Genomic DNA, 26,171 nt, shown 5'->3' on the forward strand with positions numbered 1-26,171 from the left:
ATTAGCAAGAGGGTCTACGTTGTGATATCACCTCCTAACCCCAGTCAAAACATATGACCAGAGCTGTCAAGTGCTGCCTTATGAGCAGGAAAGCACTGAAGTTTGAACTGAGGTCTGAGTTTCCTGGAATTTGAAAGCTACTGTGGTCCAAGAGACTTGTTTCAGAACTTGTTTCAGAACTGCTCCTCGTTAAATGGAGTTTGTCACTCTCCTGAAAACTGCTTAGCCCTAAGAATCGGGGAGGGAGGGTCAGGAGGGAGCATCAGTAATTGCAGCTGCTCTGGAGCTAGAGCCTAGAATACAGGTCTGCCTGTGTTATCCATTTGCTCCTTCCCACCTCATTCCCAAAAATAATGGAACACGAGACAGAGTAATTTGGTCACCTCTCCATCGTGCTTTGTCAGCGCTACCCATGATCTTGGCAGTTTATATTTATCCAGGGAGAGAGGAGGCGAAACAAAAAAACCAAAGGAAAGATGGAGGAGTGGATGAGAAACTAACAATTTCTAAGTCTGTAAAACCCGGCAGGCTTTGGTTTTATGGCATCATGGTGGATGGCTGCACAATGAAGAGCTGGCTTCTGTTGATAGCAACACCATCAGCAATTTGCCATCCAGCTGGGAAAGGTTTTTTTGTTAATACACATCATGATTTTAATAGCATGTGTGTAGGTGGTGAAGAATTGGATTTTTTTTTTAAAACTTTATAATCAAGGTGAGAGGAGGTAAGCACAGTACGTGAGAGAGAAACATGCAGTGTCAAAACGCTCTTATCCCCCAGGTCACAGGGTAGATCTGACCCACCTCCCACCTACTGACTGGTCTTAAATTCGAGAAATGTATCCTGCTCAGAGCACTTGGATTTTTTTATTTATTTATTCTAAAAACTCAGCTAAAGGTGGTGACAAAATACCACTGAGTGTATCTGTTCATCTCAGAGGTTAAAAATGATTGCTCACACTTTGTATCCAAAAGAGTGTCTACACACAGACCTCAATGTAAAGTCTGCCTATGGAAAGGAACCAGAGCAGTGTTTGTTTAGTACAAGATGAAGAGGAACATGCAAAAAACCAAAACCCAGCAAGACAAGGCAATTAGTAGTTTTTCTGTTAATACCTATAAATGCAATAGAAAACTTGATCTTTGCATTCTGGTGACTTGGGTTTAGAGCACAGCCTACTTCATTTTCACAAGGACATTTTCTCTCTACCCTAATGACAGGTACAGCAGCTCCACTGGTGCTTTTTGGTGTGCCTTGCCCAGTGCCTGCAGAAAGGGGGTGCCTTCCCGGCCCCAGCCAAGCACTCCTGCGACTCCCTTGCAATAGTTCTAATCTGTAGAGGTTCTGCAACAGCAGGGTGGGCTGAGTGAACAAGCTGATCTGGCAGAAAACGGACATTGCCAAAAAGCAAATAGTTTCAGCACGTTGATCTGACTTACATGATCTCACAACTTTTGGTACTAGGGATGGAGCACAAGGCAAGGGAGAGCTGGCTGGTGTAAGGGCAGAGGAAGTCAGGCCAAGACTGACCTGTCATTATCAACACAGAGCCCAGCTGAGTGGTCACCCATGACAGCTCTGAGACACTCAGAGCAGTAGTTTGGTTGTTTGGGGTTCTTTTCCTCTTTATAAAGAAAAGGCAAGGTTGATTGAAAGGCTGTGTAGTTGGCCTGGTGCCACTCCCATAAATAATGTCAAACCAGCCCTGTACTAAGCTTGCTGCCCCACAGAGATGGACACAGATGTGCTAAGGACTCCTCTGCACTCACCCTTGGGAAGGACAGACAGCCTTATCCTGCTGACAATCCACTGTACACCTCCAAGTACATTTCAGCAGGTGCTGTTTCCAAGGATGGCACAGTATCCTGGTTTCTGTGCCACATTTGGCAGGATCAGCCACATTTGGTTAGGATGCCGTAAACTTCCCAACACTTCAAATTGTTTTCATGTCTGAAATGTTTTGTGGTGATTCCATATCCTTGGTCCTGAAACTCTTTTTCCCTCTGCACATTCCCTGAGGGTAATTTCATCCACACAGATTCAACAAGAATCACGATCCTGACAAACACAGTAGTGACTGGTGTCACTCTCCTGTCCAAACTAACATCTCAGCTTTTATCTGACATAATTTTAGGGCTAAATAGCTGTCAAATTCAATTCAGTATGACCAAATCAGAAAGCTGATTTTGATTTTTCCCCTTCTCCCCCACCTTATGTTTTTTCCCCTCCTTCTCTGTTAGTCCCTCTTCCCAAAAATGTTGAAAAGCTATGGCCTTGTCCTAACACCAGTATCTAGTCTGAATCAGCTTTTTCCCAAATCTCTCACCCTGTCTTTTTTTAAGCCTTGCCGCCTTGCATTGCTTATTCTAAAATCCACCCTGTCCTTTTCATTGACTCTACATCTGTCAAATGCAATCAGTTTGTCAGCTCCTGTCTCTACTATGCCAGTGAGAACAGAGATTTTACTACATTATTACCTTTCTACTTACAAGCCAGAGCAGGTTGTGTGGCAGAAGAAGAAAATGTGGCCCAAACAAGACATTTCCAAAAACATTTGTGATGCAGTCAGAAAAAAAAGCACAACAGCTTCTTGCTTAATGAATTCTGTATCTGTGAGGTTATACCAGGCAAAAACTGAGATTGAGTATGTTTTTATACTTGACATTGTCAAATCTTACTTAAAACTAATGCAAATCTTCATCTCAGCATGACAGCAAGGGGTTGAAAATATGGTGTTTTGTATTCAGAGGTGATTTTAATGTACTATCAGAAAGATGGTTATAGAGGGCCTTCCCTACCTCCAGGTGTAATTGTGTAATTCCTAGAAGTTGGAAAAACTTCAAAATCAAGTTGAGGTCAGCTTAATTCGGCTACCTTTCCTGAGGTAAAAGAGCATCTAAATAACATATAATGACCCCTTTCTTCCAGGAACGATTTTGTGAGGTAGGATTCTCCTAGAGCTCAATGAGGATTCTTTGGGGATTTCCTTGCAGGATAAGTCTAGTGTGGAGGTTGTGTGAGCAAATGCCTTAGAGAAAGTGAGAACAGAATAGCTGCTTCAGAAGATTAATGAGTGGATTCCTTAAGCCACTTATGGGAAAGGTGATCTCTTACGTGTGAGTCAAAGACAATTAATTAAAATGGGTCAATTAGCCTGTCAAATACAACATGTATCCAGAGTTCAAGCTTTTCTGTATTCACACCAGAACCAAAATCAAGGGAGAGGGAAGACCTTCTGAAACTCTACAGGGCAGAAGATGAATATGAGTTGGTGAAGAGAGAGAATGCTTCCCACAGCTTCCAGAAGCTCCACACTTGTGAGCAGATAAATGCTGACGTGCTAAGTCCTGTCACTGGTGTACAGGACAGTGTTTGTCTGCATCTGCAGCATCCTCCAGAGTAACAGAGTCAGAACAAACTACAGAGACAGAAAAATGTGCAATTTAACACTTGTGGTGTTTTGACCCTGACTGGATGCCAGTGCCCACAAAAGCTGCTCTTTCACTCCTCTTCCCAACTGGAGAGAGCAGGGGAGAGCAAAAATAATGAAAGCTCATGAGTTAAGGATGGGCAGAAATCACTCACTGATTACTGTCATGGGCAAAACAGGCTCACTTTAGAGAAATTAATTGAATTTATTACAAATCAAGCCAGAGCAGAATAACGAGAAAAACACTTAAAAAAACACTTCCTCCCCACCCCTTCCTCCTTCCCAGGCTTAACTTTATTCCCAAATCTTTACCTCCTTCCCTCCCTAGCAGCACAGGGAGAGAGGAAAGGGTTATTTTTGCTGCTGCTTTCTCCTCAGGGAGAGGAGTCCTTCCACTTCTCCAGCACTGGGCCCTCCCACAGGAGATAGTTCTCCATAAATTTCTCCAGCAGGACTCCTTCCCATGGGTTACTGCTCTTCACAAACTGCTCCAGTGTGAGTCCCCTGCAGGATCACAAGTCCTACCAGCAAACAAGTTGCAGTGTGGGCTTCTCTACCCACAGGGCCACAGGTCCTGCCAGGACACTGCCCCAGTGTGGGCTTCCCATGGGGTCACAGACTCCATCAGGCTTCAGCATCATCACCTGCTTCAGCATGAGGTTCTCCATGGGCTGCAGGTGCATCTCTGCTACACCATGGACCTCCATGGGCTGCAGGAGAGTGTCCTGCCTCACCCTGGTCTGCAGCATGGGGCTGCAGGGCAGTCTGTGCTCTGGCACCTGGAGCACCTTCCGCCCTTCCTTTTGCACTGACCTTAGCATCTGCATCTGTTTCTCTCACATATTCTCACGCTCACTTGTCTCTTCTCTGGCCACAATTACTTCTGCTCAATAATTTTTTCCCTTCTTAAATAAATTATGCGGGCTCAGCCTTGGTCAATGGCAGGTCCATCTTGAAGCCAGCTGGCTTTGGCTCTGTCAGACATGGGGAAGTTTCTCACAGCCTCTCAAAGAAGCTGCTCCTGTTAGGCCCCACCCTGTTACCAAAATCCTGCCACACAAACCCCAATGCAACACTGAAACAAAATTATTTCTTACATGGATGAGTCAAATCCCAGCCACGTGAGCAAAGAGGATGTGAGGAACTATACCCTTTTTTAGTTTCTTTGTAAAGAACTAAAGCCTTTTTTTCCTTCTAAATAAACACAGTGGCATCAGTAGCATCAAAACAGAAAGCCTTAAAACATTGAGGATGCAGAACAGATTAGATTTTAGCACAAATCTTTGGAAAGACAAACCCACCTTGACTGAATGAGTTTTGGTGAGCCTAAACTAAATGCAGTGATCAAAATACTAAGTCAGTGATATATTTTAAAGAATAGTCTGATGACAAGTAGAAACATTCTTTGTTCCATCAGCCACTGGAAACATATTTCCTTCCAAATGTGTCTAGAATCTCTCCAAGCAGCGTGTATGTAAATTCAGAGATGAAAGCAATAATTCATAGCAGTAGGAAAGCATAGGGCATTTCTAGTATGAATGCCAATCATCCTCCATAGGCTGTGTTGCTGAGTGAGGAATAGGATGTGAACATGCACCTGATTAAAACTGAGCATTTCAGAAGGCACACAATCCATAAAATGTTTGGGGATCTTAATATTCAAAATGAATGAGAACTTGGGTTTTACAGTTTGTCTGTGAGCAAAGCAAGGTCTGGGATGTTGTGTTCATGTTAACCAAGAATGGAAAGCTTAGACACTCCTCTTCCTGGTTTTTCAAAAAATGCTGGGCTTGTAATGAAACAGAGTCTGTGCTGTCTGGAGGACAAGTGCCTTTGATGAATCACCCAAACTCCTACAGCCCAGGCACCACTAAGCAAACTTAAATACCAAATAAATTACTGTTTGTATCCGTTATACCTACTCACCTTCAAACCTGCCAACAGGTGAAACAAATGACTAAAATATGTGACAAATGAGTTAGAGGTACAATACTTTGTTCTGGCTGCGTGTTATTTAATAACTGCCAGATTCCTGGTGTTATCCTTTAGACCGGGATTTATAGTCTTATTTATTTTACAGAGATGAGAAAATAATTCTCAAAAATACAGAAAACTGAATTCTATTAGAAAGAAACTATCAAAATGTTCCATATGATTTATCACTTTGAACACTTTCCTAACGCTGGAGTCAAAGATTAAAAGTGATTTTCCTTGTGGATAGAGATGAGCATGATATGACGTACATGAGTGGGTTATGCAATTATTTGCTAATCACTTAGTAGAACAATAGAGAGAATTTTTTTTAAATTCTTTACCTGGATTTGGGTAATAAGCATGGCTTGATGACACAGATGGGATAAGCAAGCCCATCAGTCTGGTGTATTCCACTAGGAGGCGGTGGATCTGCCTGAGGGAGACTTGAATTTGCAATGGGCACCATGGTCTCTACCAAATATTTCAGAAAACTTCTCCATTTTTTTGGGAAACTGCTTTGATTCAATGGTCATCACACAGAACTTGAGATGTAGGACAGCTGTGCCTAATTCTCCACTGACAAATGCATAAAATGTCTATAAAGAACAGAAGTGGAAGTCACTGACAGCTATTTTGGACTAGGTTGAGTTGATGGGAAGACTGAATGAGTATGTCAGGTTTAGAAGATGATTCTAGGAGAAATAAAATGCAAGCAATATTTGGTAAAAATAATTCTGACATTTTCAAAACAGACATTTCCTTTTTTAATTTGCATTTAATTTATATATTTCAATTATATTTTAAATGTATAAACATTAGTTTGAGCTTCTGAATTGGAAAACAAATAATTCTTGTCATTTTAAATACTGATTATACAGTGAAGAATTAAACTCAGATCTGTTCTGAGGTGGATTCTCATTTCCTCCAGGTTTGCACACACACAGATTGCAGAGGGACAGACTTTGTGTTCAGCATTGTGTTGCAGATCAGCACTGCACTAACTTCTTAGGTGGAAAAGCACTCTGCAAATATCCACTACCTGAAGGATGCAGATGGGACAGCAAGGATGCCAAGCCCCTGACACAATTCAATCCAATCTAATACAGGCACTACACACCAAAGTCCTATTTGATATATCACACTGGCACAAAGAAAATCCCTGATTGTGAGAGAGAACAAGACCTGAGGAATAATACAGCTGTCATTTCTGGCAGGAAGAAACATTTTTTAAACTTTTAGGACTGATTGGATTTTCACTGCTAGCATTTCTGCCAGACTTCCTTTCAACAAAGTATCAGGACTAGGATGGAGTATTTCATAGAATACTTGCAGAGGAGATAGAATGGTCGGATCTGCCTTCACTTTGCTCTTAAATTAAGATTAAAGGGGGGAAAAGGAAGGCATAAGAGCCATTTCAGTGATTAGATTCACCCATGGAATAGCTCAACATGGCATTAATTCTTAGACAGCTGATTAGGTGGTTTGCAGTCCTGTGCTGAACGACCTGGCTGGTCAGGATGTGGTCCAGGTTTGGGGGATGGTTTGGGAGACCAGGGTGATTCTATAGAGTAGCAGCAAGGATTTCTTTTATAAACTTCAAAAGAAGGTTGGAAGTCAGACTGCAGGTAGCACTTGCTCCCTGGAGTCTTCTGGTTTGGGTTTATTATGTTTATTATGAAGAATTATTTAGTTCAAAAAAGACAAGGGTATTGGTCTTGCAGTTCAACAGCAATTTGCAGAATATATCAATTGTTAAAACTAAAAGGTGCAGACATAAAACTGAGTGCTCTTAATAACAAAAGGATTGAAATACTGGAATGTGGGCTCCATTTTACCTCTTTTTTTCTTTACTCTCTCTACTTTGATCTTTCCAACTATTTTTTTAATGCACATATCTACACTATTAAGGGCCATCCATACGAAATGCAGTCACTGGCTCTTGGAAGAAGATTTTTCTATGAAGGTTTTTCACAAATAGACCAGAAATGTGATAACTGATGTTTTGTGAACTGACACATTATATTTTTGGTTCCTATGATTCATCAAACTAGTTTGAGTGAATGGACATTTTTACCCTATAATTTAAACTGAAGGATATTGAAAGGGAACTGAAATTTTCCCCAACTAATAAGAAGTCTCTTTTCTGTGAACATTGGAAGAAAACTGCCCAAAAAATGCAAACTGTGCTGATGGCTTTTCTATAGAGCAAGTCCAGACTCATTAAACACATTTTTTCCTTTTAAACTCCTTATGCTTTTAAATTAATTCAAAGATTATGTTTCAAACTTGCAAGACTGTGTGGGTTTGAAAGCAACCAAGACAAGTAGCCCAGTCCTAACTGAGACCTTTGTTAGGGCAGAATCTAGTCAAGTGAGCTAACAATTTTCAATACATTGGCTGTCACTTCAAATGTCAGTGATAATTTGCAAAACACTCAGAGCAATAATGGAAAAAGGCATAAAATGTCAAATTTGTAGCAAAGCTGACAACAAAAAGAATATTCACTGTGAATTACAGTCTTCCTGACTTGCTAAAGCTCTTACTGATTTTGCTTTAATAAAGGATATTCTCCTCTCAAGGGATTTAAATACAGTAGATTATCTAACATGCTTAACTGATGCTTGAAGTTCTCTTATCTAAAAGCTTATCCTTGATGACTGGGAAATATGTGATCTCTTGCAAACATGTTTGGGAGGGTGACTGGTCAGTTTAGTGGACCTGTTACCTGGATAGGTACACATTTGGTCAAGGACCCCAACATTCCCTTGTATTGAAAAACTAGTGGCTAATCCATTTTTGTATATTTTTATTTTATGGAAAGCTGTTCGGTGAACTATTAACAACTGACTTTGAAAAAGCATCAGCTCCTGCTGTTTTGCAGCTCCTAGAGAATATGAAAATGTTCAGAATGGAAAACATACACCAAAAAACTCAGAAATGTACATATTGATCAAAAGTCAGACATATGCTTGATGGAAATGAAAACTTCAAAGTACGAAAACAACAACTCTGCTTCCCGAAAACCTGTGCCAGTTACTAAAAATATTTTAATGAACCATTACACCTTCAGATACATGGGATGTGCACTGGCTGGATTGCAAGCCCGGGTCATTAGGAGTTCAAATAGCCTGGCTCACAGCAGGACCTGGGAAAGCCAGACCGTTTTGTCTAATCCTTATTGAAGGGGTAAGAGGGGAAACAGGGAGCTAAACTACGTGACAGACAGGGATCTATAAAATGAAGTGTTAGGCAAAAGGATTAAGAGGAAGCACTAGAAAACTGTGCATGGAATACAATGCAAGGTGGATGCAGAGAGAATACCAAAAAGTCAGTCTGAGAGCTACAATAAAGGTGGATAAGAAATTTCTGGCAACCTGGTATATGGCATATATTAACTAGAATCTACCAAGCCTCTCAGACCAGTTGCGTCTCCCAGGCAAGGCCTGACATTGTCTTGACTAGAACCCAAGTTATCTCAATTTGACATCCCAGATATTTGCAGACTTGCTATAGTAAAAAAACAAGTTACTGCTGTGCAATCACTGAGGCTTCAGCTCCTCTGTGGCTTCTGTAACACCTTGAACCCCACAACCTGTTAGAAAAGGGCCCCTGCTTCAGAGCAACCAAATCTAGGTTGAGACCCAGAGCCTTGGGAGAACGCTCTGCAAAAGCCCCCATTGCTCTGTCACAACAGGGCAGAATCTTTGCCCCCAGCTGCTGTTCAGGTGGCTTGGGACAGCTCTTCCCTGAGATATGCAGCCCTTCTTGAGCAGGGCATGTATTTGGAATGCAGCTCAATAGGCCACCCTCAAAATGAATTTTTAGTGTACACCAGAGCTGAACCACATGTAACAAAAGTGGGGCTACCCTCATCTTTCTGTCTAGGTCCATGGCTCTGCTTTTCTTTGCACTAGCTCTAGGGCTTGTCTGACTCTGTGCAGAGCTAATCCAGCTCATTAACCCAAAATAAAACTATTGACTTTCCTAGCAAATGAATGAATTGCTGAAGGGACAACCCCCTGTCCAAGAGATCAAATGGATGCAGGACCTTCCTTTTCAAAAGCAATGAGAACAGATCACCTCAAGCTGAGGTGATTTATCCATGGGAAACTCTACCCACGGGCTAATTTACACCTGTACTTTGCCTACTGCACAAAATGGAGTCCTTATTACAAAATTACATTGTCAGTTTTGTACAGACACATTCCACAGCTTCTTCATTAAGAAATCTGGTTTCAGAGCATGCATAAAAGATCTCATTTTTATGGTAAATATTTCCATCCTGTTCTTGTGAAAAGAAAGAAAAATGATAATGTATTAATATTACATGAGGATGATGAATTATCTTTCTATCCATTGACACCTCTGTAGGATGAGAATGGCACTGCTGTTTTTCAATCAGCAGTCTCTATGACACCTGAGTATCCAAAGATCCTTAAAGAGTAGGAGACTTCCAGCCTTCTTATGTTAATTTTTAACAGCTCTCTTTACAGCTAATATTCAAAGAGCAAAAGGAAAGCTCATGTTATTCCAAGAATCAAGCAGAATGACCCAAGTAATAACAGACCTGGCATCCTTGGTAATCCTAGACAAAAAAGTGATGTTATGTGAATTAAAGCAGTCATGCTATGCGTGATTCAATCAATAAAGAGTTAAAGGTAGGAATGTAATGAAACAAGTCCACATGGCTTCATGGAAACAAGACTTGACAAGCAGGCCCGACTTCAATTTTTGATGCGATTACAGGTTTGTTTGATCAAGGTAACCACATGGACGTGATAGACTTGGACCTTCCTAATGAATCTGATTTAGTACTGCTTGACATTTTGATTAAAACATTAGCATTATATAGCCTTAATAAAACACATTAAATAGATTAAGATCTGGCTAATTGATAGAGTTCAGCAAGCTGTTCTAACCAGATATTCAGCACTGACTGGGGTTATTTTTAGTGGAGCTCTGCAGGCAGGAACACTATGCTTGCTGCCATTCAATGTTCTGGAATTACACAGAAACATGGGTAACACTGGCAAATGTCCCGCAGTGTAATGAGGAATAGGTAGCTGTGCAAAGTCACAGTTTTGCCTGCATTGGCATAGATGTGTTTCTGGTATTTGATTACAAATTTTTCCTGAGTTTCTCCAGAGGCACAGAAGTTCTTTGTCAGGGTTTAATTGCAAGGCTGTGGTCTAGTCCTCTGCTGGTGGGCATACAGCGATTTCTCTCAAGGGTCATTGCTTTTAGCTGCTAACACATGGATTATCAAAGGGACTCACATGAATCACTTAAAAAGTGTCAACTGTGAAACCATCACTTATTGCACACTTCTGCATGTATTTATTTTTTTAAACTACCAAAAATATAACCTGACATTAAAATATGTTTGCAGCTTTGAAGTCAGGAAACTTTAGTCCACAGTCTAAAGTAGGATTTGCTATTAAAAAAATATTAAACAAGAAAGCCAGAGAACTGGCCAGAACATTAATGATCAGTTATACACAAAACATACCCAATCTCTAATATTATCATTCTCTGGTCAGCTGATCTAAGCACATCTTTCCCGATTCTTCATTTTCTTGGTCAATTCTTGAATCAGACTGAGAGAACACTGAATTAATATTACTCTCCTTTGCCAGGTTTTATTGTGATCAATCTTTTTTATATTACTGCACATAATCACAAGCTTCCTTAAGCAAAAATCAGAATGAAAGTTCATATGAATTTTGATGGTGTGGACTGTTAAAGATCCTCTTTCTCAGCAAAATCTTTGTAGTAAACTGTTATCCTTTTAACATTTGGTTTCTGTTTGACCTTGCAGAACAAGATGACTACTAAATGTAAAAGATACTATTCAGAAAAAAGACTCTGAAGAGAATATCCTTTCATTACTATCTAAAATACAGATTCAGATACATATTTTACCCAATGCATTGGCATATATTATTTAACTTCATTTATGTATCAATTTAATATCTAAAATCTTTCCATATTTTCCTAATCTTATCAACTCTTATTAAAACTCATGGTGGCAATCTCACAAGTATCCTATGAAACACCAATACCATCTAAACCAGTACAAGTCAGCAACAGAATGCCTCGTGTCTACTGCTTGTTTCTCCATTGGAAAAAAAAAAAAAGAAGCAATAGGTTTCTTTACTGTGTCAAAACCAAATTCTTCCCATTTTTGGTTGTTGCTGTTGTACAACAAAACCTCTCAGCAATGGTCATTCAATGGGGCTTCTTTCTGTGTCTGTCAAAGCTGTTACTGAGTTTGCCTATGCCCTGCATTGTCCTCTCTCCCTCTTCACCCTCCCACAACTCTCATTCCCATCACTCCCTCTCTGCTTCTGGATTTGTGTCCAACTTAGAGAAAAACTCTCAAAAGGGACACACATGCCTTACATGCACCAGTAGTGAGACCAAGTTTTTTTCTCAGTTGTTTATAAACAGGACTGATGGTATTTTATTGGTCAGTTTGTTTTTGGTTTTGTTTTGTTTTTTTTTTTTTCCTACAAGTCAGTTTTCCTAACAGCACACTGGCAGTGTAAGGATCCTTGCTTGCCTTTTTGGATACTCTGAGGAAGTATCTAATCATCAATACCCAGCTCTCCATAGCAATTCTCTGGAAGAGAAATGTTGTTGGTATTCAAAAAATGTCTGCACCTTATCCCAGCTCCAAAGTTATCATTCATTCTTCTAATTTTCATCCTTTTCTTGACTTAAAACAAACTGTCTTATCTCTGCCCTCCCTAGAACTGTGAAACTACTGTGTTATCAGATTTTCTTCCTCTTGTACACTCTGACTCCCAGACAGACTTTTTGCAAGTCTCTGTGATATTTTCTTCATCCTAATTATTTCATTTTTTAACCTTATCTTTCCCTTTCCTAGTTACAATTCATGTCATTATCTTTCTTTGGGGTTTTTTTAGCCTTTTTTTTTTAAACTTGCATTGCCTCTGGTGAACATGGTATTAGTAGGACATGACATTCTTCAAATAGCTTCAACTGGGTTTTGACTTTTCCTCATTCTCCAAAACTCTGTACTTTTATTTTACAGATTTGCTTACTCAGTTCCATTCCCTTTTTCATTTCTGTCTCCTTGCCATAGTCCTCATATATTTTGTTTCCCATACAAAGTTTTGTCCCTTTTTTCCTGGCTATGGAAACCTATCAACCTTTCCAGTTTCATCAGCAATGTAGCCTTTATTTTTCATGAGGGCATTAAGGGAAGCTACACTTATTCTTTGAACTTTACTGCAATCTTTTTATCATGCAGATGGGGAGTACCTGTGAACACAAAGGGATGAGCTAAAGTGAAAAAAAAAACCAAAAACATAGCTCTTAGCGTAAGATGCTGAAATAAAAACTAGTATCTTGCTTCACAGAACTGTAGGATTAATAAAAACCAAATTCGGGGTTAGAGTGGGTATCAGAACTACACTAAGCACCCCTAAAACATATGAAAAATGAGGTGACCAGCCTGCACTCATTGGTCACCTCAAGTGTGAGGAAAGTGCAACACTTTGGCGAGGTGTTACAGATTAATTCCTATACAGGAGAGGTGCTATGTGCTTATTCCTTACACCATTTTATTCAGTTCTCGGCTTCCTACCACGTTGACAGCGCTGTGCCATGAGTCACTTTTAATCGCTGCCTCATTTGTTCCTGACCTGAATAACCTTTTTATAGAGGCTTGTGTGCAGTGTAACACCTCCTGTGCCGGATCGCACTTCAGAGGCCACAGAGCTGTCCCAAGCGATTTGCACGGCTTCGGAGCGAGCCTCGGGAAGGGCAGCCCTGGCTCCTTTGTATTGCTCCTGGAAAGGAAAAGGGAATTTGCCACTGAGGAGGCTATGTCAGTGTGAGGGCTGAGCCCCGACCCGCACAGACCCTCCGACCCGGGGCAGAGATGGTGGCTCCTCACTGAGGACCGCTCCCTGCCACCGCCAAGAGCGTCACCTCCCGTGGCATTTGCACAGAGTCACAGAATATCCTGGGCTGGCCGCGACCCACAAGGATCACTGAGCTCATCTCTTGCCCTGCACAGGACCATGCCCAAGAGTCACACCATGTGCCTGAGGGAATTGTCCAAACATATCTTGAACACTGTCAGGCTGGGTGCTGTGATCACTTCCCTGGGGAGCCCGTTCCAGTGCCCAACTACCCTTGAGATGAAAGAACCTTTTCCTAACATTCAACCCGAGTCTCCCCTAACACAAGTTAATGCCGAATTTTGGTTCTGTTCGACCTCCCGCACGCAGCTGAGGCTGAGACACCAACTTTGAGTCCCCGCTACCGCCACAAACCCTGCTCCCTTCCAGCCCCACTGCCCCGGGGCTGCTCCCCCTCAGCAGCTCCGCGGCCGCTGCCGCTCGCGCCGCAGTGGGGCGGGGGCTCCCCTGGTCCCGCCCATCCCGCCGGGCTGAGGGCGGGGCGTCGCCGAACCGCGCTTCTATTGGTAAGAGCGGGTGCCCATCTTTGCAGCGATCCAATCAGACTCTGTGGATCGCGGGGGCCGTCAGACGTCGCTTGTTCCCTATCTGGAGCCGCCCCTTTTCCCCTGCCCGTCAGTCACGTCCCCGCCGCCGGCCCGCAGTAAGGAATAGGAACGCGCGGCCGCCTGTCAATCGCTAGCGTTTCCCCGCCGTTCCCCCCCCCCTCCCCACAGCCGAGCGGGGGGCGGGGCGCCGGCTGCGCGCTGCTGCGGCAGGCGGGGTCTGGCGGACGGGGGCGGGAGGCAGGGAAAGAGAGGAGGAGGAGGAAGGGTGAGGAGGAGGAGCTGCGGCTGACGCCGGCGGAGCTTTCAGTACCTCGGAGAACGGCTGCGAGCGCGCCGGGCGGGCAGGAGCCGCCACCGCCACCCTCTCCTGCCCGCTCACCTGCCCCGCTCCGCTCCGCTCCTCACCCGCCCCTCCCCGCCCCGCGTCCCCCCGGCGCCGGAGGGAGCCCGGTCCCGCCGGAGCGGTTCCGGGGGGGAGCACGGCAGCGGCACAGGCTCGGTGATCGGGACGGGCGGGGGTCCGTCAGCGCAGGGACGGGACGGGTGGTCAGCCCGGGACGGCCGGGCTGGCTTAGGGGGTCGCTCGCTGCCGTCGCTCCTCACGGAGCGACGGCCGGGGCGGCGAGGAGTGCGAGGGGGCTCGCACCCCGCACCTCGCACCCCGCCGTGGAGCCCGAGGGGAGAGAGAGGAGCGCCGAGTGCGGCAGCGGCTGCCGGCATTTGCTGGGGTGGGCAGGGAACCAGGAGCAGGAGTCGCACCCGCGGCTGGGAGCGGGGAATCCGCTCCGCGGAAACCTCGGGGGCAGAGATAACCCTCGCTCAAAGAGGTTTTGAGGGGAAGGGGAAATTGAATGTAGACGCATATTGGTAGTTCTGCTGAAATAATCAAGTGCCGAAGGCAGATCTTAGGCAGAGAAGGTGGAGGGATGGATCCCACTGTTTTGGATGTCGGCTTGAATTTTTTATTTACTTTTCTGTTTTGACCACTGCTAAATGTGGATTTTGCGAGCGAACCCTATGGCGGTTGTTCCATTGTTCCTTGTTTGAACGTAAATCTTAGTCCTGGTGCTTGTGGATTTTTTATTTATTTATTTATTTATTTATTTATGGAAAGGACCATTCCAGGTAGCTTTTGCGTCTGACAAAATGAAGCCTTTGTATTTTTCGGTCAATTATACCTAATATTGACATTCTGTTTGGTACAAGAGACTTAAAGTGCTGCCTCACTCAGAGGACCATTAGAGACTTTCTCGGTCGCTACATGTAGCTGAATGTGTTACGACACATCCTTTCTCCCCCCTCAAATCTTCCTAAAGATTTTTCAAAAATGAAGAAATTTAATTTTCGCAAAGTTTTGGATGGTTTAACTGCCGCATCCCCTGTTGGAAGCATTGGCGGTGGCAGTGGAAGTGGGGCTGGTGGCTCCGTGCACCCAGGAGGGACTGCGGGAGCTGCAGGGACACCCAGAGAGGAGATCCAGGAGACGCTCACTTCAGATTATTTTCAGATCTGTAAGGTAAAGGCTGTATTTTTATTTTCTATGGAAATATTAAAATCTACCCTGGGTTGGGGGGCGTGGGGGGGGGGGGGGTTGTAGTAATATGATGCCAATAAGGGTTTTACCTGAGAACTGCAGTGGTTGTATAAGGACTTTGGAATGAAAAGACAGAGATCCAGTGGATGCAATTTTCTTCCTGCTGCAGAGTTGGGGTGGTCAGTAAATTCGTAGGAATCTTGATTTCAGCTCTCAGGGATGAATTCCAAGTTCACACTTGGACCTCAAACAGCTGACAGGATTGTGGACAGGAAAGCAAATTGGTGCTAGTACCGCTAACATTTACAAGTCATTAGAAATTGAAGATTGTATGCATCTACTTCCCCTCCACTCTCTTCTCATCCTCGCTGCTTTTCCTTCTCAGTTTTAAGAAAAAGGCACAAGCTAGAAATAAAAAACAGTGCAGTGACTATTGAACCCAGGACTTCAATTATTTGTGAGGAGCTGGATGTAGATTCAGGGTGGCTGTTTACCATTAGTACTGAAGTTTCTGATTGCATGGTAGCAAACTTAGTGGGACAGCATAAATACCAAAAGTTGCCAAATGTGTTCTGGTTTTTAATGTGTTGATCACTTCCTTAAGTGGGAATTTTCTATGAGTAGAAAGTATAAGACATCCCTGTATCTATTTTGGTTTGTATCTGTTTCCTGCAACAAAGCTTTTAGTGGTGGTTTTAAATACTTGCACCTGTAAAACAGAGCAAACTATTTGCTACTTCTGATCAGCTCTGGAATATGAAAATCATACTTTTGTAAGGAAGACAAAATATGAAAGGAGATTATATTCTTCTACTATTACCTGTCAGTGTTATGTGAATTCTGGTGGCTTTGCTAGAAATTTTGTTTGTTTATTGTTTTGATTAGAAGCTTCAAAACCAGAATTTTTAATTAGTGCAATTTGCATTACTAGGAGTAAATGGACTTCACCCTATTAAGTATACTTTGCTTTTATTAATCAGATACAAATTGATCTGAAATTTAGATGACAGTCAACTCCAGCACATCATTATTTCTTTTTGTGTTCAGAAAGAAGAAAGAAATAAAAATAACCAAGACAAGCCTATGATACATTTTGTGTGCAGATCTGGTCCTTGTGAAATACACAGCTTCCCTGATCTCAGATACCATGTTTCTAATTCTGTTTGGCTTGCAGCTACAGCTGGTGTCAAAACTCTTGCAGAGTTCAAGGGGAGAAGAATGAGCTCCTGTGGCTTAAAGACTCAGAGACCTTTAGATAGGTTCTACAAAATACTAATTCTTTTTTTCTTATAGTTCTTTATCATCGTGAACCACAACAGGTTCCAGCCTTTTGACTCAAACAATTCTGTAGTTCAATAGAGTGTCAGTGATGAGTGCATTAGAATCATACATGCTTGCCAGGCTTGGATTTGACTACTTTTGCTTAGGTACACAGTAATTTAGCATTTTGTGAAACTCCAGGTATTCAGTACAGTGGTTTCCCTTTTTTGTCATGTCAATAAGAAGATAACACAAACAATCAAGGTACATTATTCAGAGATTTCTAGGTAAGGCTAAAACTCAATATGGTTTTTCGTGTTTAAGTCATGTGATAAGGACAAAGATCTGTATTTAGTGAGATATATATTCTTATTTTGTATGGCATATTTGTGAAAATAAGCAACATAAGATGAAATTATTTGTTTTTTCCTAATCTCCATTATTTCCCTTGTTTGCTTTGATATTACATGAAGACAGTAGTGTTATGTCCTGATAGATCTAGTTGGAATATATGTGAAAGCATATGTCATTTGAAGAAGATTTTAGTGGCTAATATTTGCCTGTCTTAGCTCTCAGGTTAAAATGTTCTCAACAAAGTAAATATTTGTGTAGGAAACCTTTTGGTTGCTTGCAGCAGCACTTGCTTATGAATGTATGTCACTGCGGAACTCTGTGGTACACAAAATACCGGATTGCTTTTCCAAGATACAAAGGTATACCAAAAGCAAACTTCCAAACCACTCGGTGGTCATGTGCTCCTGACACTCCGCAGTGTTTATTCCACGGGCTCCACCTCAGCAGCTCTGCCGCACTTCAGGAGCACCAGGAGCGTGTTTGAAGGAAGCCCCAGAAGCTGGGAGGGCCCTGCGCTGTTGCAAGGGAACCGGGGCAGTGGGGCCTGATGCAGGCACAGCTTCCCCCTGCCTGCTCCAGGGGCCAGAGCCCTGCCAGAATTTGTACCTCGGTCAGTCTGCATCAGATTAAAAGTACGCCACATACACATAACCCGAATTCCATCCTCCCCGAGCTTTTGTTGTGCAGCACTTCTGGTATTTCAATTGGGTATTTGCATGTTCAGTTACATAAGTTACACGGGCTGCATATTCAAGGATCTGTGATCCTGCTCACGCAGAGCTGGGTAAAGCTAATGGCAGTTTTGCTTTTTTATCTGCAGGGTCGAGGCATCTGGGCTAACAGCCTAAGTAGCACTTCAGATTGGTTTTCCTTTCTTTGCTGGTTATAAAAATCCTCATTTAGAAGGGAAACATAAAAGCTGACTCATACTTAAGAATTAAAGGGCCTTTCCCTGCAGTTTTTTATGTAAATAAGTTGCCTTTCTGAAGTTTGTGGGAGGTCTGCTTGACTGAAAACACAGATCCAATCCTCTAGCAGAACGCTGTTTTGAACGGCAACACTCCTGATTTCATTTGTAACACACCTGAAAGCCAGCTGTCCATTTTGTGGCATTTTATATTGGTTATGACCACAGTGTCTTTTTGAGCTACAGATTAGAGTTTAACAGAAGTAAACTGAATATTTTACACCAAGATGCTCTCAGTGAGCTAAGAGTTACTTTTGGCCTTTATATTTAAATCATTAATGTGATCTTCCATATTATGAAAGAATGAAATATTCTTGAAACTATTACGTATAAAATAGCTATGTCCTGTTTTAAGCATGATAAATTTATACATTGGTAGCTGTAATAATGAATGAGTGGCACCATTTTCAAAGTACTCAAGCAATGTGAAATATTGTCTTACCTATTTTGTGACAGCGGGAAGCTGAGGTACAGTTTAGGCTGCATCTAGGGGCTGCTCTTGGGATTTGGTATCCAAGTGCAGATAATGAAAATATTGATTATAGATCACATTAGTTGAATATGTGAGATAGCAGCATCATCCTAAAACTAGGCATGATCCAGTAGAATATGCTACTAAAGTCTATGTTAATTTTAATTGGAATAGACTTAATTTCCTTGGGTTTGCTTCTTTGTATTTTCCCTCTGTATATGTGTTGTTTCTTTTTCTCTGGCAAGCATTTTTAGGCTCACCTGTGTTTGTCCAGACCATCCAGAAAATAAAATATGGCACTGGGGAGAGAGCTGCTCTTAATGAAGGAAGTGAGAAGCTCACAGTTAGGATGTTTTAAATTATTTAAGTAGAACTTTGAGCAGAGGGAACATAAAAGGAGAAAACAGTGATTTTATTACTTTTTCAGAAAGTTGCTTGTTAGGGGATGACACGGTTGGGAAGAACTGAATAAGAATGAAGATGTACATTTTTTTGGTATGTGAAGTTCTTGTTCCTCATGAAAATAGGTCTCCCATGTAGAATTATTCAGTGTTTTCTTGGAGAGCAATCATAGAGTTGAATTGAATTTGTAGAGCATGAGGTTAATAACTTTGAAATCAAGACCTCAGTTAAGAGCACAGTAACAGTTGTACTTTACCAGGTATACAATTAATCTACTCTAACACAATTTCTTTTGCTGTGAGCAGCAACTGAATACCCTTGGAAAGATCCAGGAACTGACAATTTAATCTTCTCAAAAAATTGCTTCCCAAATGGTTGTGGACTACCTTTAAACTCCAACACATGAGATTTCTGTTCTTTTCCAAACTGGTCTTCAGTGTTATTACTGGGTAGTCTTGCAACACAATAAACATCCTTTAACTCTTGCTGTATTGTTTATATTGATAGTATAGTCATAGTTTCAGTATGTTCATTACCCAGTCTTTATGCAAAACCCATGGAGGCCACAACAGTTTTAGGCTTTTGTTAAAACTGATATGGAATCCCATGGCCAATTGCAATTGTGCCTTCCTAATCCTGCTTATGTTTGGCAAGAACAGGCCTTCAAGATACAGTCAATGAGTAGCCAAGTTAAATACCTTAATTATCTGGATTTCCTATCAGGTGGTCTTAAATTTTAATTCTGAGAGTTTATAGATTATAATACTTTATTTTGTCAACCTATGGAGATAAAACATGTAATCCTTCTGACAACAGCCAAGTAGGTATTTTAGCTGCAAATGCAACATGGCACTATAGTTCAGTGATGGCAGAGAGAAGATGAATTTTGGAATGGCAATTTAAGCTCAATGCTGCAGGAGCACATTTTTGGTTATGAAGTATTAAAAACAAGAAAATCGTTGTTATAAGCTATCCACAGTGTTTTAGTCAGTTTGAGCTGTTTGGTTAATCTGTCTTCTTTCCTTGCTAAGGTCTTACAGAGAGTAAAAAATAAAATGTTTGCAAAGTGGTACATTTTAGTGAGAACCCATTTTAAAATTAATATGAGCTTTTACTTGTAAGTTCTCAGAGTTTATTTAATGCTTAAGTGGTAAATAAAATAATGTGGGGAATGATTTTTTTTTCCCTCTATACCAGAATTTGGATCTAAAGTTAGGTGCAGAACCCTATTCTGTTTAAAGCTACGGAGTCTTAAATGACACTTCTAAACTAGATTGTAGTAATTTCATGAAATTTGTGTTGAGCATAATCTATTCTTCTTTTTTAAGTCTTTGTATTAATTAGAAATAGGACTTACCCACGGGAAAGAGCATAGCACATAAAAAGCTTCTTTTGAAAGAATTTTGAAGATTTTAAGGTACCTGTAGTAGTATAACTGTATTCACTTGTTTGGGGTTTTTTGTGCAAATATCTGTATTTTTGTATTATTAATCCTAAATGAAGTAATGCACACCCTTCATGGCCAACACATGCAGTTACATCTTCAAAATTATTTCCAGACCTTTAAGGTTGCTGAATAAAGCACTCAGAAAGTTCCACATTTCTTAAATACCTTTGTTTGCACAGACAACTTTTAATTACATGATCCCATATTTCTTCTATAGGTTTAATTTAGCAGAACAAATAGTGTTTGCTCATAGGAAAGTACTTCAATATTTCTTTGCATACTTAAAACTCAGAGCATGCCTGAATATTAAGTTCCCCATGGACTTTTCCAACAGAAGTGCTCACCACTGTAGTTCTGAAAGCTTTATAAACATTAATGAATTGACCTTCATAATATTTCTGTGAGATAGAAATTATATTATCCCTGCAGTATAGATGCCACAGAAAATCCAAAATGTTCAGGGTCCCCTGTTTTGAGTTTCCAGCTTGACCTGCTTTGCATCTGTTTTTCTTTTTTGCATATTTAACTTATCCCACGTCCTTCCATTGGGCCTCGCATTGTTTTCACATTCTCTTGCACATATTCCGCCCAGTTGCAGAGTGATCTTTAGGTTAGTTGTTCTGTTTACATGCCCACCTTAGATAGCCAGAATGACTCTGAATTTCCTTTCTGTCTCAAATGACTGCAGATAGATTTCTGGCTCCACTGTACAATGGCAGAAGAAGATAATTTAATTAATCCCTACAAGAGGAGAACAAATTCATACTGCATAGATTAACTTATTTCATGTATTTATTTGTTTTGCTTTTTATGGTTGACCTTGCATTTTTAACAATATAAGAATCAAAGAATTGCAAGTTGAGTTGCAAGGGATCCTTGAGGATCACTGAGTTCAACTCTTGATTTCACAGAGAGAAACCTAAAGGTTAAGATACTTGCTCTATTTTGTGTCCCATTTCAAGCTTTTTTTTTGGTTGTTGGTTTGGTAGTTTTTTGGGGGTTTTTATTCTTAATCCATGGGATCATAGATTTTGGAAGATCATCTAGTCCCAACCCCAGTGCCATGGGCACAGACACTTTCCACTAGACCAGGCTGCTCAAGGCACCATCCAGCTTGTCCTTGAACACTTTTGAGAATGGGGCATTCACAGTTTCTTTGGGCAACCTAGGCCAGTGCCTCACCACCATGACAGTAAAGAATTTTTTCCCCAGTATCTAAACTGAATCTGCTCTCTTTTAGGACAATGGGACAAGGGGAAACAAATTGAAGTTGTTTCCCCTTGTCCTATCACTACATGCCCTGGTAAAAAGTCCCTCTCCAGCTTTATCTTAGCCCCTTTAGGTACTGGAAGGGGCACTAAGGTGTCCCTGGAGCCTACTCTTCTCCAGGCTGAACAACTCCAGCTCTAGTGGGAGCACCAGCTATATTATTCCTCACCTGAGGGTCACCAGGTAGTTAATGAGAATTTTTCTCACTATTGCAGTGGGAAAAGCAATTTTTAATCTCTTGTAGGAGGGATGGAGGAAATTCAGACTCATTGGCTCACAGTGTTCTGATTGAGGAGCTGTCACATAAAAAGCTGGTTGCATAAGCTGCTTTGGCCCCAACTTACTTCTGGAAGAAAAATACTTACACTTAATTTTTTAAAGAAATGACCAAGAAATTACTTAGAGGTGCTTGGCTAAAAATGTAAAGATTTTTTTTTTTTTTTTCCCAGATAGAAATGCATATTCTGTGTAATAGAATGTCCTTAGTGGAGCTGGACTAAATCCAAGAGAGACCCCATTCTCACTTCATTTAGATGAATATCCACTTGTATCTGCTTCCTGTTGGAGACATCTGATACTCCCTGATGTATGACTTATGCCCAAAACACTTTTTGAAGTCTCTGTGAAAATGCTATGAAAAGTTAGTGTATTCACTTTATAAACTGTGAAGAGGAAGCAGTAGAGAGTGAACTAATACACCTTCCTAAGCTAAATGAATATAGTGGTCTGTTGGCTATTCTAAGAAAAAGTGCTTATGAAAGTAGCTTGTGGAGTATATTAATTTGTCACAATGTGTATTAGAGTCATTGCAGGGGAAAATTAGAGGACAGTAGGATTAGAAATACAAGTAATGTGCATCTGTGGAGAGGAGAGAAAGCAATATTATTAGGTACAGATGGCCGGCAAGTGTGCTCAAATGTAATAAGATGTTATCTTTTTGCAGTGCCGTGTCCATTCCTAACAGATCGCCAGCAAAGACTATGAATAATAAAAAGTACTAGACACAATCTGTCACCTGTAGCTAGGGTCAAAGTCTGAGGAGGTGCACTCGTTATGGTTCCTTTGAAGTGAAGTTGTATATAGTACTGAAAAAACCCCAACCTCAATATTCAAGGCTTTGCGTTGATGAATGCATGGACTTGGAAGGAGCTTTAGTGAATTCCATGTGGTGTGTATAAGTAGATGCATGTGTGTATGCTATTATGGTTTTTTGCAGAATTTGAATCTAACAAATTAAAAATAATTGTTTCTGTTTCATTTAAAAGTCTGTTATGTAAGAATGCTGTGAGGTCAGACACTTAAAAGTCAGGTCCCTTATTCAGCTAGTATCCAGTTATGTCTGTATGTGAGGCAATCTAGTCTTTACTGCATATTTTTATTTTCTTGAATTATCTGCTTATATTTTTCCTGTCTTCCCTCACATTTGTTTTGAACAGTATACAACATGTGAGGAGGATGAATGCTATTCTGTATGTGTTCTTTGCAACAGTTCCTGTGAGAAGATCTCTGTTACCCACTGGACATCACAAAAATAGTAAATAATAATAAATTAATGAATGCTCATCTCTCCTTCGTTCATGCCGTCCCATCTATTGTATCCCTTCAGAGTGGAGGTGTGCTCTCAGTTACTGCTGTCCATCATCGCTTGTGTTACAGATACATTCCATGCAGCTGTGGATGAAACTTAATTTTACTGAGTCCACAGATCCCTGCTTTATCCGTTGTTTGTCCCTGCATATATTTTGAAATGCTCCCTGAATGAGGCAAGGGCAAGAAAAGTTGCCTGTGGTTATGTAAACAGAGATCTGGTTCTTATGATCTTTGGCTGTGCTGTCTTCATTGGTGTCTGAGCTGTGTCCTTGGTGGCTTCATAGGCAGTGCAGAGGGGGACAGTGATATGCAGGATCTGCTGGATTCCACTGCTGTGAGAGGGTAAAAACCTGCCACAAAATACCTGGATTTCATTTGGAATATACCTTCACCCTGTATGAGGTGAGATGCTGGCTGTTATTTTCAGATAAGGTTCTCAATTCAACATCAGGAAAAAAAAAATCTTCAAATTGCATACAGCATGTATACAGAAAGAAGGTGGGAGAGGATTAATTGTCAATTAGTATTAAATAGTGAACAACATTGTAAATGCTAGTAATGAAATCTGGTAACAGCATTTGTATACAAGAATGCCAAATTACATTGCAAAACAGATTTTCACAGGAATAAACCAATAATACAGATTATTTTTGTATCAAAGTGGTTTTAACACACTGTTTCTCTAGCTCCCTCCCCTGCCATTCCCCAGACCAAACCCCGCACCCTTCAAGAACTTTATCACAGCAGTAACATTTTTTCAATCCCCCAGAATGGCTGTTTTTTTTTTTTTTAAATAAAAATACTTTGAAAGCAGCAACTGAAGCATTTGTTTCAGAGCAGAAACCACAATCAGCCGTAACAGAAATAATTAGTCTAAAGTAGTGAAGTTTCAGAAAATCCAAAAATGGGGAGTCATGCAAAATTAATTAGTATTATTGTTATGTTGATCTGATGTAAACTTAATAAAAACAGTTTTCTTTTTGTTTAATTTCTCGTTAAAGTTACAGAATTATCTTATTCTCTGTATCCACAGTCACAGTGAAGAGAAAATATTTTCCTTTCAGGGCCACCAGATGAGTTGGATGATTTTGCAATTCTTGTACATGCCCCTGAAGCAGATCTCCAGCAGGCAGATGACATTCTGAACCAGCCTGTCTCAGGTTCTAGAGTAATGCAGTTAAATGATGCAATGACAAAATCAATGGAGCTGCTCTTTGAATTACTTTGAGTATAAAGGTTTTCCATTTGGTGGACTGAAGTCTTGCTTAAGTAGGTAGGCCAAAATGAACTTTGCAATCAGTAGTTTAGGGTTGGGGGTTTTTTATAATTCTCTATTAAAGACAAGGGTAGATATAGTTTTATGAGCAATCAAGACATTTCTCCACATGCTGATGCCCTGTTTCTTCTTGCTAGTTTACATGGCAATAGTGAGAAGTACATGATACCATATTTATTATACAGTGGGTGCAATTCCTTCATTGTGGTCTCATTTTTTTCTTCCCTTTTTGTATATTTGCCGGGGGTTTATTGTGGTTTGTTTTTTTTTGTTGTTTTTTTTTTGTGTGTGGTTTTTTTTTTTGTTTGATTGTTTGTCTTTGGACTTGGGAGAGTTCTTTTAGAAAGAATAAGAAGGGAAGAGGTAAAAGAATTTTGCAAACATCATTCTCCCTTGGATTTGGGATTTCTCCAAAGGGCATAATGCCTCTCTTGGGATGGTTATATTCATGTATTACCCTGTAACTTATTATGCTGTAACTCAGTGCTATGGTGGATGTAGCAGGGTGGTGTAGCTGCCAAGCAGTTGCTTGGCCATAGCTGCACTGATTTAAATAGATCCACAAAGTGATATTAAAATTCAACCCCTTTAGTTTTGGCAGGAGGGGTTGGACCAGAGATTCTGCAGATTCCCTTCCAACCTCATCTGAGCTTTTGGGGATAATGAATCTTATGGATCAATGTAATTTTCTTTATTTGTGGATTTTCCTGTCTAAATTATATTAATTTTGTATTTTTGATGCACTACAGTGCATTTCAAAGGACAAGCATGAGGAGAATGCTTTTTGAAATTCAGAAGGCCTTATTTTTCCCCTGTGGATTGCTTAGCTTGGCTGTTTGTATATATATGAATCACATCTAAATAGGACCATCCTTATTTAACAATCTAACATCTAGCTTGCAGAACTGAAAATGACAGTGGAAAAACACATCCCTGAAGTGTCTGCAGAGATCTTTGTTACAGAATAAAAAAAAATTGTATGTTCATTGTACAAAAAATGTATAATATTTAAGTCAGTTAATTTCAAATACTCTAAAATATCTCTTATTTTTCATATAATTATCAGTGTGTAATATTTGTGAAGCAAAACTTTTCAAATTCAGGCTGTATTTGAAGTCTGCTTTATGTCCAGGACAGCTACTTTCTCAAAATTCTACCATAGCTAATTAAGTGACATTTTATAAAAAAGTAAGTTCCATATTTTAAAAATAAACAACAAACCAAATTTGCCTATTACTAAAAGTATTATTCTTTTATGCCAAAAGTTTTTGTAGGGGAACATTATGAAATTCTGCTTGTTTCTTAAACATATCTTTTCTTCCTGCCCCAATATTCCTATTTCAGTAACACTTCTCTTTTGTGCCCGCATTTTCCATGTTTTTTTTCTTTACTGTATTTTTCTCCACCATACTGATCTCCTTTTTCTTCCTCTCTGTTTCACTGCTACTGTTGAGGATAATAAGCTCATAAGAAATGGCCTGCTGAGACAAACCCATGGTCCATATCTCCCAGCAGTCAGTCACTGACAGTGGCAGCGGAATTGTCACTTAGGGAGGGTAATAAATTACATCACTTTCTGCAGTCCATTCCCTTTCCAATCTCCCATCATTCACCATCACTGGATTTGATATGTCGGAGGAGAGAATATCTTTAGTTGGTCCTTATAAAATCCATTTATTAATCATGTCAATGAATT

At 40.7% G+C, this 26,171-nt stretch overlaps 1 protein-coding gene across 1 annotated transcript in view; it reads left to right on the plus strand.

The window, feature by feature from the left end:
• Positions 1 to 14,223: 14,223 nt before the first annotated feature.
• STXBP5L (syntaxin binding protein 5L) overlaps positions 14,224 to 26,171 on the plus strand; it is a 185,514-nt gene continuing 173,566 nt past the window's right edge. The window contains exon 1 of the mRNA XM_059838097.1: positions 14,224 to 15,420. Coding sequence (XP_059694080.1) covers positions 15,232 to 15,420 — 189 coding nt within the window. The 5' untranslated portion in view covers positions 14,224 to 15,231. The remainder of the gene's footprint in view (positions 15,421 to 26,171) is intronic.

This window comes from Haemorhous mexicanus, chromosome 2, assembly GCF_027477595.1.
Source record: "Haemorhous mexicanus isolate bHaeMex1 chromosome 2, bHaeMex1.pri, whole genome shotgun sequence".
NCBI lineage: Eukaryota > Metazoa > Chordata > Aves > Passeriformes > Fringillidae > Haemorhous > Haemorhous mexicanus.